General features: G+C 37.2%; 1 protein-coding gene across 1 annotated transcript in view; it reads right to left on the bottom strand.

Annotated features, from left to right (window-relative positions):
- The window catches only part of ARFGEF3 (ARFGEF family member 3), a 97,546-nt gene that overhangs the window by 54,856 nt on the left and 28,560 nt on the right, over positions 1 to 14,130 (bottom strand). The window contains exons 6-7 of the mRNA XM_026844541.1: positions 4,643 to 4,711; positions 1,860 to 1,991 (exon numbers count right to left, since the gene is read on the bottom strand). Of these exons, the coding sequence (XP_026700342.1) occupies positions 1,860 to 1,991; positions 4,643 to 4,711 (201 nt within the window). The remainder of the gene's footprint in view (positions 1 to 1,859; positions 1,992 to 4,642; positions 4,712 to 14,130) is intronic.

Raw genomic sequence — 14,130 nt, 5'->3', positions numbered from 1 at the left:
GAAAGCCTTTGAAGGCCTTTCCTAATAGAGAAAATACAATAGTGCTTTACTGTAAATAACACAAATGACTGCCTTTTAATAACTGGCAATCAAGCTGAGGGCTCCTCAGCTCAGAGATCCCATGGGAACCAAAGTAGCAACAGAAGAACCCTGATGGATCATCCAGTTCCAAGCTTCATGCTCAGCTGCTGGCATTTTTTTGACACTGCTGTGACCAGAGCTGTGCTTGACTTTTGCCCCAGATGATGCTCTACGGATAGCTTCCAAAGAATAATGCAGCTAGGATAGTGGGGACGCACACTGCAAAATGTAGTTTCTATCCTTGATCAGATTTTCTGTGGGAGGTGTTGATCTCTGTAAGAGCTGGTGTAACTGTAGTAACCACTGTAACTACTGCATGGTAACTAATAAGTAGGTAACAGTCTTGATGGAGCTGAGTGGGTTTGTGACAAAACTGTACAATACAATCTTCTAGGACTGTGATCCAAAGAAGCAGTTTTGGTCCTTTGGCCTACACTGAGCTTTATCATTGTAACAATGACAGTAAAAAAAACCAAAAACCAACCACCAAACAACAACAACAAAACCCCAAGATAAATGACTGTAAATGACTGTGCACATATTTTTTAGTCTTCGTGTTTTTAGTCTGCCACCACTCAGGTTTATAGCTAGTGAGAAGAATCATGAATGTAGAGCAAACTAGCTCTGAAATTTTTTTTTTTAATATAAATATATAGGATGATATGCATGAAGAGTATACATAAACACATCTGCTGTATGTTTTTGAATTAGAATGATATCATATGATGTAAAGTCATTTTTATAGGGTGAGTTCTATGAGGGAAAAATTAAAGTGATCTGATTACACAGGTTAATCAGTATTGACATGGGCACGTGGATAAGACTCTTGATTGTTTCTAACTCCTACTGAAATGAAACCAAGCTATTCCATTGACTAAGAAAGAAAGGCTGTGGGCTCGAGGCTAGAAAGTTTAAGATGAGCAGTTGCTGGCACACTTCTGCAGTGGAAAACCATATAGGTATGTTCTTAAAACCCTTCTGATGTTCTCAGTTTGGGCAACCTCACATCTCAGCATTTCAATAAAGCCACAAGCACAAGAAAACATGACTGAATTTCTTGGATACAAACTGTATCTTAAGTGAGTGATCTAAGACATCACATACGGAAGCTACTTAATTATGGCTCTTGACATATTTTCCCTTATTTCCCAACTACACTGTGAGAGGGCATTCCTGAGCTTTTCAAGTGTATATATATATATATATATCACTTGTTATATCATGCTAGAAACCCTATGCAAATGACAAATTGAGACTGATTACCTCATCTGACAATACACTAGAACAAGTTAGTGTTGTACACATTTGCAGGATATAAGGGACCGAACTGACATCACATCTCATTCTTGTTGCCCTTTTTCAAGATTCCAAGATCCCCCCAAATAACTAAAGGATTTTATTTAGATTGAGATCAATCAGTCCGTGAAGATGGTCTTGTAAGTTAAAAGAAGGCCTCAACCAACTCTGCTCATCATTCATCTATCACCTGAATTCTAGTGGTCAAAAAACCCTAAAGCCTGTTAGCCATGTACAGTCCTTTGCAGAGGCCAAACCATTCTAGTGCTGCTGAGATCATTCTCTTGAGGTGTAAGTCCTTTTCTAGAGTACCTGAATTAATTGATGAAATACCATTCTTAGAGGTAGGCTGACTTTCTGGAAAGAGCATGGTTGATATCTCCTCCTCTCCCCTCCCCATGCCAGCTAATGAGCAACAGTACTGTTCACTTGAGCTCTGAACTTATGAACGGCCTGTGTTCTAAAATAGCTGGGCAGGGTACCTTTTGAAAAGCCATTGATGAAGAAGCACCAGTAAAAATGCGAGAGCTCAGGGTCCCAAGGAGGTGTGCAACAGACATTTGGATCATTTCATGCAATCGGGGACTTCCAGCTCTATGGCATGCAAAATACAACTAAGAGCAAAACACAGAAGGGTTAGCCAATGAAACACAACAGGGTCAAACAAAACAAACCTCCAAACATAGATGAGAGTAACAAATACACACATAAAAACAAGCAACAGCATGAACTAAATTTTCTTGCAGGGGTCTAGGCAAGCATGGGAAGGTGCACAGAGCAAGATTTAGATTGTTTTCAATACTATTAATACTTAAGCTACAAAATATAGTACTCTTCATGCTGCATGCTTCCTTAATTTGAAGCTGATAATATTCAGAAAGATTTGGGGTGCCATTATTTTGTACACATGAATTGAGAACAATCAGGAAGTGGAAAACGGCCAGACTGTAGCTTTATTTGTCAGAGAGGGTCCTTAGAGAGTTCTACTAGTAATGGAGGTAGCACCTTTCCAGTTCTGCAGTGGCTCCACTTTGCTACAGAGGGCAGGCTAGGAAAACTAAGAGACTGACTTGGAAAGAAACGTTAAACAGCAGGGGCACTGGAATAGAAAGCTCCTCTCTGCCACCTTTGCCTTTGAGCAATTCAGAACAATAAATGCTGAGGCTAAGCAAATGCTGAACTCGGAAGTAATTTTATGTTTCCTACTGCTTATGCATCATAGAATTCAGATACTGATTTCAACTGTTAAACTCTGCCTCACCTAAAACCTGGTCAGGAGGAACTTGAGGAAGTATGTATGTGGTTGGTGGGACTTGCTAATTAGAAAGACCTAGGCATTCACTGAGGCAATATTTGCTCAAGGAGTGTGGGGGAAATAGCTGTTCCTCTAAACACTCCAAATAGAAACACGCATGCTCTGTATTACGGCTTGTTCCAACTCCCTGAAGGAAATTTTTTTTTGTTTTGTTTGCTTTGCTGGCACATCAGCCTGCATCAGAGCTGCTGTTCACTTTAACAGAAAAAGGACAAACTATCATTGTGCCAATTTGTACCACTATACTGGAAAAGGGTTTTAAGAGCCAGACTAGTCTTTTGGGAATGAAAATGAAGAACAGCAGAGTTTAACTCCAACCTGTGAAAGAAAGCTGCCATTTTTCAAGATGCTTTAAATGAGTAACAGCCCTGATGTTATCCAAATTTACAGAGATAACAAAAAATATTATTTCTGATACAGCTTAGAGCACACAGAGCATGGCTGACTGACGATTTTCCCCCAGTCTTAGACAGTGCTATTAAAGATTGAAATGTGAAGGGTTTCAAGCTATTAAATACTTTTCCCAGCAAGTATTTTGTCTAAACTAGAGCTCTTCACCTATAGCAAAGAGATGCACTAAGCTGAATTCATCAGATTTTGCCTGGCATGTTAGAAAGTCTGCTGAGAAAAACTGCAGCAGGGGAAACTATCTGTATTTTCTTCAGTTTGGGATACTGACATAAAAGACAGTTTAGCAAAACTTAAGAAGTTGTGGCTTCCTCAGAATACTAGTTCAGTTCATCCTTGCTGCAGCACCTACAGGTGGGTGCCATATCTTATAGTCTCACATAGCAGAAGAGAAACTGAAGTCTAAGCTGTGAAGGACATCTGGAATGATTACTGCTTTTTTTTTTATCCTGTATATGTTATACACACAAACTCTTTATGTTATATCCCTGCCTTTTAAAGCCCATTTATTACAAACTGGCAGCTATTTTATTGGTTCCCTGTTATCCCTACAATCCCATTGTCAGCTTGCAACAGGACAATGCAAGGTCAATTTTATTCCTAAACTTAGAGAATACTGTAACTTCCAGGTAAGTGAGCTGTTTTCAAATGGGATTTTTATTTTTTACAAAAAAAAAAAACCAAAACCCACTCAAAATACCAAAACCTGAGAAGTAACACATGTCTAAATGTCTACATACATTTGGAGTGTAGGATACCTATATAACCTTTAAATTGCTCCATGGACACTAGCTCTCCCCATACCACGTTAACAATATAATTTTAGAATGTGTTCTGCACACAACAGTGTGTGCTGTGCAGGAGGATTAAGTGTTCCTGTGCATCTTCTCTAACCTGAACAAACAGCCCCATGGCTTGCTACACACTGTACTAAAAATATCACCCATCTACAAAGGTTCACTGAATAGACCTGCAGGTATATTTTTCTACAGTCAAAGCTCCTTTACAATTTAATTCAAACTAAAATCTAATGGAATAAAGGCAGAAGAGTGACTAATAGCACCAGGGCAACACCATATATCTAGAGGTGTAATAAATCTTTTACTTGGATGTATTAGTAAAAAGATACACACCAGGCTAACAAGGCCCATTGTGATGCTTATGCTAACATGGCACATCATGGCCTATACACCCCTCTTGAGGAAACCTCATTAGTTTTAGACTTGCACCAGGTAAAAAAATCAGCACAGTGATGTTTTATAAAGAACTCAAGGAAATTTTTCTATTCCAAAAGGCAAAGTAAAGGAGTAAATGTGCAACGCTGTAATATATAATTATCAGTCAGTTTCCAGAAGTGCCTTCCCATGCAAGCCCATCAACCCTGCCCAACTTGCAACTATTTCTTCATGCTAGGCATAAGATAATACCAGTCCTTAAGACAGTAATTGTGATTTGGACTAGTTCAGTTTCAGTGTAAGTATGGAAGACACACTCTAGGTAATGGGGAACATAAAGCAACACAAACAATAGTATGACACTTACCTCAGCAATCTTCAACACTGAACTCCCATTCAGCTCAAATGTGGAGGTATATGTTATACAGAGCAAGACCTTGAATCAAAAGAGACAGAGAAAGGAAAAATATTGTTTCATCCATTACTGCCTCCCTTCCCCACCCATGTGCTTTTAGACACAGATCCTTCCATTTTTAGAGCAGACATCAGAAGCTTCTTAGCACCATGTGTTATTGGGATAAAGGAGATGGCACAATCAAGTTGCTTCCTCTTGAGAAACTGCAACTGTAGGCCCCAGAGGTACAGCCCAATTGATTATTTATTGCCACCTCCTATGTCTGACTGCAAAAGGAAAGACAACGCAGTGACTAGTTCTGGCCTTGGAACTGATAGCCAGACTCCATTTGTATTTTAACCACAAGCGTTGCATGACCTATAATCAGTCCTTCCATTTATTTCTATCAGTATAACAAAGAAGGAAGGAAAAAACACATACAAGTTATTACTTAGATGACACAGATACGCATGTATTATGTGAAACAAGCGGTATTTTCTCTCTAGGTAATGATGATCTCTAGAAGCATCTCAGAGCCTTCATAAAGAACAAAAAAAATGCTGATATGCAGTTTAAGAGAAGGAAAACACTCTAATATAGCATTGCTTAGCATGCTAGAGCCACTGAACACCCATCATTCCTACTGAATCTCTGCTTGGGAGAATACTCCTCTCTGCAATTATTTTGCACCAGGGAAGGGGAAAAAAAAAAAAACAACCCAAACAACAACATTACTGGAAAGCAGGCATTTAATAACTGTAGGGGAATTTGAATTCTCTGTATGAGAGCAGTTTGAGCATCAGCTATTTGCTCTGACAGGTACAGACAGAAGAGCCTGTCCATGGATGAGCGTGCCATTTTTCTGGAGAAGGATGTAAACAACCTTCTTTGCATTTTGAGAATCAGACTGAAAAAGTTTCTATGCACTGAAGGGCACTGAATCTTTACAAATGTTTTTCTTAGCAGAAAAAGTGTATTTCACTACAGGATGTCACACCTTACTCCAAGGTTGGTTTGGTTGGGTTTTTTTGCTTTTTTATTTTGTAAAATACAGAAGATGGTTTTACTACAAAAAAATCCAAGAAAACCATTATGTAATGGCAATTTTACATTTGTCTATATATGTTATCTCACCTTGACTCTTAGTCCTTTATAAATAGAAGCTGAGTAATGTGGATAAATACTAGAGGTAGTGAGAAAAGAAAAGGACATGTTACTCTTCTAAAGTACAGTAGTCCTAGACTATAATCTCTTTTTTAGGTATTTAGCATTCATCGTTAGAACAAAGAAGAGTTTCTGAGCCAAGTTTCTTCATAGTTTCCCTCTTCTGTGAAATGGGCAAAATGGATTTTCTCATCTTAAAAGTGTTACACAACCTACGTCAGTATTCTGAGAGATACAGGCTATAGAGCAGTTGAACTTGTTAGAGAAGGAAATCTAATTCTAACAAAAGATTATTAAGAATGCTGTACTTTGCAGAGTTCCTATTAAGAAATACAAATTTCTCTGCAATCTGCTGCATTTGCTGGCACATGGACAAGTGCCAGTGATGAGGAACAGTGACACCTTTTTTCACATCCACAGAGCAAATCCTATAGAACAGTTGGAAAGTAAATGATCAGTTACAAAAATCATCAATCATCTAATTTGGTTAATAAGTATCTAAGTCATAAGGACTGTTATTTCCATCTGCTGCTCAGTCCATACCTGCAAAATATAAAACTTCAAAACTGAACAAATTTGTTTGGCCCTAGGTAATTTCTAAACTACTGGCCAGCCCTGCAGTCAGCTGTTGGGCTTCATGTTCTCAGCTGTTAACTATTCTGAAACTTTATTGATATTTCTAATAGTTGTAAGAGCTCAGCAGCTGGCTAAAAAAATATACTCAGTGTTTAAGGAAAAACTGATTTGTACTCTCCATACACTGCTGTGTCAAACACAGGTGCAGTGCACAGTTCATAAACCCAGAGACAACTGTCACCTCCCACTGATAAATCCCTTCTTATTGTGCTAAGATCCAAGATGGACAGCCAGGCCCACAACTAATCTTATTCACTGTTTCACATGTCCTGATTTTCCCTACTTTTAAAACCTTGTTTCCTTCATGTGATTTTCTGCTCTCTTGTACCATCTTGACTTTGTACAGTTTATTAATACTATTTATTAATACCAAAGACCAAAACCTAGAAGCCATATACTACAATACATGAAAGAACACACCAGTTTAGGCATTCTTATAAGCTCTTACTCTTGAAAATCTCAACAACAACAACAACAACAAAAAAACCCACAACAAACCAAAAACAAAAACTGCCTACCTTTATAGAGCTGAACTGAATGTGAAAAGTTAGCACATATATGCCTAACCCCTTCTGTCACAAGTGCCAATAACCTACTTGTAACAGGTAAATGATAGAAAAATCAGATATCAAGCACAGTAAAGAAGTGATGATCAAAACATTGTTATGAAGCAACAGGGAATTTCAGCAAAAAGACCGCTAAGTTTTGGCTGCTACTCTTTGTATAAAATGAGATCTGGGAACCTGTTAGCTAGAGAAAGGGCATATGATCTGACATGATCAAATGACAAAAGTGTAATAAGTTATCAGCCAGCATATTCTTGGCTTACTCCACTTGCTACCGTCTTCCCTCACAAATCACTTGTGAGATCTGAAAGATGGTCTCTGATCAATGTACAAGACTGCTCTCAGCTATGATTTCCATCAGTGCCGCTGCAGGGCAAATTTACAGTCTTGGTGATCCTCCAGACACTCAACTCACATATCTTCCCATTTATATGGAACAAACAGGAAGACAGAAGACTTCTCTCTTAGATTACTGGATGAAAAATGGAATTAAAATCAAATAAAACCAAACAATCATTCAGATCAACTAAAAACACAGTCTCCAGACAGTATATCCCATAGGCTGCTTACCTACTCATGACACCAACTCAAACAGTCTCTATTTAAAAAAAAATAAAGAAAAGAAAGATAGGGTTTCTTGGGCAATGCTATTTTGGTTTGCAACCACTGGTAATAGAAGCAGAAACAGAACTACAAAGCAATTCCTAGTAACATCTTCAGTACAAAACAAAATTGAAAATCAGCTTTTACTGTGTCTAACCGCGATGAGATCTTAATTGGTACAGATTCTAAAACACACTTTTTTTGTTTTTAAAGAAGGAACTTACATGACTTTAGAAATAGTTTCAAAGTCCCACAACCTCCAGGATGTTTTAATTGGCTTGCATTACCGTGCAAATGCCCGAATGAGATCACATTTCCATAAATGGCTTATCCATAATGAAAATATTAATTTTAATTACTGTTGAAGCTCTGACTGTCATGTAACAAGAAATACAATTCCTACTCCCTGGAGACACAGGGTACCAACTGTAGTATATTGTGCATGCATGGATATTTTTCACAATAAGTAGAAAGAACAACAACAAAAAAGGTGTTTCTGATGATATAATGAAGGTCAGTTGGCACAAAATGTACAGGATTTGAACTGCAATGTAATTAAACTTACATTAAAATGTCTATCCCATATTTTAAGTATCTTGAAGTCAGAAAAAGAGGGAACATTTTTAGATTGTAAAACTGCTAAGTGTTGCTAGCCAAATTCTCCAAGTGCTTAGCATGTATTTGTAGTAAAAGACAATTCTCACATTGAAGACCTTATGGTAGAGTCACATCAAATAAACAAGGTGTGTAAGAAATCAAGCAGTATCCCTAAGATGAAGAAAGAGGGAAAAGGTACAAAACTTTAAAGCAACTCTAATCTGTCATCACCCAAGGATGCTTCAGCACTTTGCTGCACTGTGAAGTGCCAAGTCCAACATCTATACTCTACTGTTGTATTTTTTTCTCTTCCAGCACTCAAAATCCCATTGGAAAAATCCTTTGATCATTCTTGTTTCTCCTAGTTGGGATGCATGTAGACACTTTAGTCCTTAAGACTGCTGAATTTTGCAGCTATCTCTAATCCCTTTGTGGGATTCATAAAGGAAGCCTTTCTTGACTTAACTTGCCTTGCAGGCTTGTAATCTTGCATACAATTTATGCTTGGATGATTCTTAAATCCTTCACCCAGAAGGAAAAACCCAGCCAGAAGACAATGCAGGATAACCCTTTATCTCGTTCAGTAATTTGACATTTAAAGCAGTCATCTAGTATTTCTGCAAAATATTTTGGGCAGGAGGTGACCTTCTATTTGGCAGGATAACTAGAAACCTGCTCATGTTACATTCTTTGGCCTTGAAGGAAATCACAGGCAAGAGAAATGAAGTGCACTAATGAACTCGTGTACATTGCGTCACTGTATGTACCACTGTAGAAAACAGCAGCTTTAATTATGGAGGGGAAGGAGACAGTGTCTACCATGAATTCAAAAACCCATAAAATACCTTGCTACCAGAGCTACTGGTGCTCAGCATTATGAATGCACCAGGGCTTCAAATAAGAGGACTGTATCAGGTATAGACCTTCAGAATTATCAGTGGTGACAAGCTAAATGCTCCCAAAAGAAGATGCCCACTGGTTCACTAGACTGAAACCTAACTACCACTGATCACTATTTATGGTGATATGAAATCAAGTGAAACTTCTGATAATGTAGTACAGCTGTAGATAGATGCTTATATGCTTAACATATTTACAAGGTTTTCTTAGCGGCTCTGACAGGGGCTTTCATCTTTAGAATTATAACGTTTAAAGTGAGTGAAGATTTAAAAAAAAAAGGCTGCCTAGTACTGCTAGGATGGCATTTCTCAGTTTACAGGTTACAGCCTGGTTATGTACACTGCATTACTTTATGAACTATATCCGAGTAAAACAAAACTGAAAAAGGACAAACACCAAACTGAAAAATACCAACAAAAAATTTGAAGAGTTCTCAAGTAAAAATGAAGCTACATGCATCCACTACCAATTGGGCCAGTCCAACATGACAGAATGAGCAAGTTCTCTGGCTGAAAACACCTTCATAACCTCACAGCTGAGGGAGCACTGAGAAAGCTAAATTTTTTGCATTAGAACTTCTCCAGACAAGAAACTAAGCCTACTTTTCTATCCCACAAATCTTTTAAGAGACAGGACCAACCCTCTGCTTAGATTTTTAAAGCCACATGGGTGCCCAGACCCACTGAGGTTGTTCAGGGCTATGAATTCAAGCACATAAAGGTACTGAGGAAAAGCCACAGATCCTGGAAAGAGGCTGGATTTTTGAGATACTGAATTTACTGCTGACTGGTTTCGGCAGCTCCCACCTAGTGCCTATTTGGCCATATTCAGGCCATTACCGTTCTCATTCTTTTGTACCCATTAGGAGACAGCTCGGGTATTTAATTCAAGACTGCAGTTTCTGCTACAACAGCCAGGCACCTAAAAACCAGGACAGTTCTTTAATCACATCTTAATTATGAGTACTAGGCATTTACCACAGTTCTAATTAACTTGGGAAAGGATGACCTTATCTTGACACATGCAAGGTCGGTCACTCAATCCGTTGGAATTAACCTGGTTACTTGTAACTAAGCACATGAAAAAAAAAAAAAAAAAAAAAAAAAAAAAAAAAAAAAAAAAAAGAGGAAAGTAAACCCAAGAGAGTCTGGATTTGTAGTTGGCCTAAATTGTAACAAGTTACCTTATGAAAAGGCTAAGCAGAGGAATCCCTAAGAACTCTAGCTAGCAAACCTGGGCAGGACTGATCTTAGAAAAGAATCTTAGTTGCATGACGTTGTGCAACCCTTTACAGACTTCCCTCTTTGACAGTGTACACTGCTAACACATCTCTGAATTATGGACTGGACAAAAATCAGTTATTGCTTATGACAGCTCCTATCAGGCACCACTGTTACAAGAACTAATGAACACATGCAGGTGAAAGGTCCTTCTACAAACTTTCAGCATTTTATTAATTTTTTCTTATTAATATAATTTTTAAACCAGTTCTGGGTTAAAGCATGCAAATAAAGTTGAATAATGGTTTTTATTTTTTACTTCCTTTGAAACATAGTCCTCTGTTCAGAAGGACACTGGACTGCAATTTATACTGCAAATAATGTTGAAAAATGTTTGCAATAATGCAGTGCATAACATATATTGAGGGGGGGGGAAATGATCTCTTACTCCAAAATTATATAATAATTAAAATATGTGGATTAACAGCAAGTATTAGCAATTGGGTTGACAGTCTCTCTTCTCCACCTCCATTTACCAGTTACATTTTTACTGTTGCACCAATGAATTCTTATTTTTAATGATCAGTGAAATCATTCAAAGAAGCAGCACAAGGAATAACACAGTTTACATACACCTTTAAATCCAAGTTGTTTCAGTCCAGCTTCCTCCTCCATTTAATTTTACAGTTCAAGAGAAAGCAGAACAGTTGCAAATTATATTCTATTAAGCACAACCAGCTTATATGTGGAAAGATACATTTCATAAAGATTAACCTTAAACCAAAGAGAATATATATATATATGTGGGAGTTTATTACAGCAATCATTTACCAGTCATTCAAGAAAAAGGTATAGAATGTAATCACCCACAAAGGTTGGGATTTTACAGTTGTGTTCTGTCAACATTTTTCATCAAACAGTTTAAAATCTACTTTTTAAATACATAATTTCTTCTCTATCATAGGGGGTCAAAGAAAAAAAATTACTTAGCCTCCCATCAAACACTCCACATCTTGGAAAAATAAAACCAGTTAGGCTTCCTGTTCAATGGCTACAAAGTTCCTGCCAAGTTTTCTGAAAAAGTTAACAGTAAATTTTGCTCAGTTGTTCAAGCACAATCCAGCTTAGTTCTGAACTAATGCAAATGTTGGATTATCTCCCTGAACCTGTTACAACATTGTTGTTCAGAACCTAAAACAGGTCAACTGTGATTGTTAAAAAACTAAAAACAAGCAAAGCATTGTCCCCAAACTTTCTACCACTCCTTGTAGATCTTCAATAGTGACCTTCTCAAGTGACTAATTTGACACTGTAACTGAGGCCCTATCAATTAAATTATTGATTACAGAAAAAAAAAAACAAAACAAACACCAAAACCAAAACCCAAAATCTAGGAAATGGCTCTTAGTACTTGAAGAATCACTTTGCATCTTTAAAGCATTACGGTAGCAATCTTGGAAAGAACAATTACAAATACCTAACCTAAAGACAGTGTTTCAGAGACAGAGCTATTTGCTCCATTCTGTTTATCCTTACAGAAGCTAAATTTTACCACAGAACTCGAATTCATTTCAGTTCTGAATTCATGTAAAATGGAAATTCAAATCACAAAAAGAACTATCTACTATTATTACTGGAGAGTTCCCAAATGTTATATTAATGGAACAGTGAAGAGACAAAGAGAAAAGATTGCCTTCACACAGCAGATTTAGCAAGGGTTCATTAACCCTCATTCACAGATTAAAAAGGCTGACTCCTCACTGAAAGCTTACAGAAGAAAATCATAAAAACTTTGCCCATCAGCAAGCAGTACACCTAATCCACTAACAAATGCAATTTGGAGTCACTGGGAATAAACTAACCTTTCCTAAATGAAATATCTGTTCACCATGGACAATAGGTAAATACTGGGAATTAGAAGAGTCTTCTGTCTCTCAAGTTACTTTGGAAGAATATTTTTTTTGTTCCAGAAAATCCTCAAGTCTATTTCAAAAACCACCACGAGTAGCCACAAATACTGTGTGAAGTCTTCTCAGAAGTAATAAGAAGCAAAGCTTGGAAGCTCCACTGCCAGAAACATAATATGTATTCATAACACATTCAGCATATCATAACACCATTAGTTAGAATAGTGAAATAAAGACCGAATATTTTAAAAAGACATCAAAACAGAAAACTGAGTTTCCTTCATAAAAGGTAATTATTCTCATTCGTGCTTGAAAATTTCTGTCTGGCTAGCTGTAAATTTTTTGGGAAATCTAGGCACAGACTGACATGCACTGGATTACATGGCACAGCTTTATCTATGACTGTAGAAAAAAGGAGGCTGTAGAAAGGGAAATTTTAAATAATCAATCATGCCTTTCTTTTTAAAAACAACTTGTTTGCTGTCAGTACCCATTCAATTACAGTGTATCCAGTTTATCTGGAGAGCTTATTTCTGGGTGAGGATTCATCTATTAATTCACAATTATTCATGAAACTTTTTTTTTTTTTTTTAAATAATGTTAACACAGTTACATGGAGAGAGAGAGAAAGTGTGATACTGCATTAATTAAGATGGTTATCAACTTATAAATGAAAGTCACCATAACACTAGTGAAAAGAAAGGAAAAAATCCTTGCTGTTTTGGATTCTTTCCACCCTACCCACTTCCTTCATATTTGGTTTCACCTGCTTCAGCACCACTGTTATGTTCAAATCTGAATTCCACTTCTTTCAGAAGTTCCTGGAGCAATGGGATTTTAGGGTCAGGGTTACAGATGAAAAATTAAAAAAAAAAAAAAAAAAAAAAAAAAAAAAAAAATCAGGATCCTCCTACGCCACAACCAAACTCAAACCCATGATGTCCATCTTCAATCCAGAAAATGTCTGCTTTCTACTGCAGACTATCTGTTTGCTTGTTAGTCTAGTGCTTAAGGTCAACAAAATGTCCGTACTCCTCAACATGAGGTACACCCTTGCATTTCATTCAATTATAACACAGCCCCACATTACACAACAAAATTCTTCCCACTTCAGGGCCAGCCATATTGCATGACCATGTTCATCTAAGGTAAGTGTTGAATTACTGCTCCCCCCCATTTTTTCTATACATCTGTATAGAAAAATATATAAAAATAGAGCAGTGAGTCATTTTGGTGCCACACTGATAAAACACTGAATTTCATTAGTGATCAATGTAACTCCTCCTTCCAAATTCATATGAATATTGTAAAGAGAATATACAAGTAAAATTATTTAGATTGAAACTCCAATTAAGCTACTGATGCATTACAAGAAGATTGACAACAAGGCACTGTGTGATTGTGTCATTTTCCACTCCCTTGATACAGCTGAGTATAGTAAGAACACAAACTGAAAATAAAAATTAGAGGGCTTTTCAGTGTGATAGGAATGTATCATGACAACAGCAAAGGTGAATGTTAAAGTGGCCTTGTGTCAGATACACAGCTCCCTCTGGTCACACTTTCTGGATTACCTGGTTTCTCAGTATCTTTTAATATGATTTAAAGCACCTAAATCACCCCAGTTTAGTTCCCAGTGTGAAAATACTAATAAATCTCTGTCATAAAATGTATCAGAGATACAGAGAATACACAGACAGCATGGTCATTGAGATATTCTAAAGAAATACTAGGCTCACAAAATCTGAATGCAATACCTGTACACACTAGACAGCTCACTTTACTCAGTGAGAAATCAAACGTAGTAATACACCTGTGTTTGTTATAGGTCCCTATTCATGTTGCAAAGAAACCATAGTCTTTTCCCC

Source organism: Athene cunicularia (assembly GCF_003259725.1).
Source record: "Athene cunicularia isolate RWA chromosome 3 unlocalized genomic scaffold, athCun1 chr3_part1, whole genome shotgun sequence".
Lineage (NCBI taxonomy): Eukaryota > Metazoa > Chordata > Aves > Strigiformes > Strigidae > Athene > Athene cunicularia.
The sequence above is the reverse complement of the archived record's forward strand: the minus strand, read 5'-3'. Positions and strand labels throughout refer to the sequence as shown.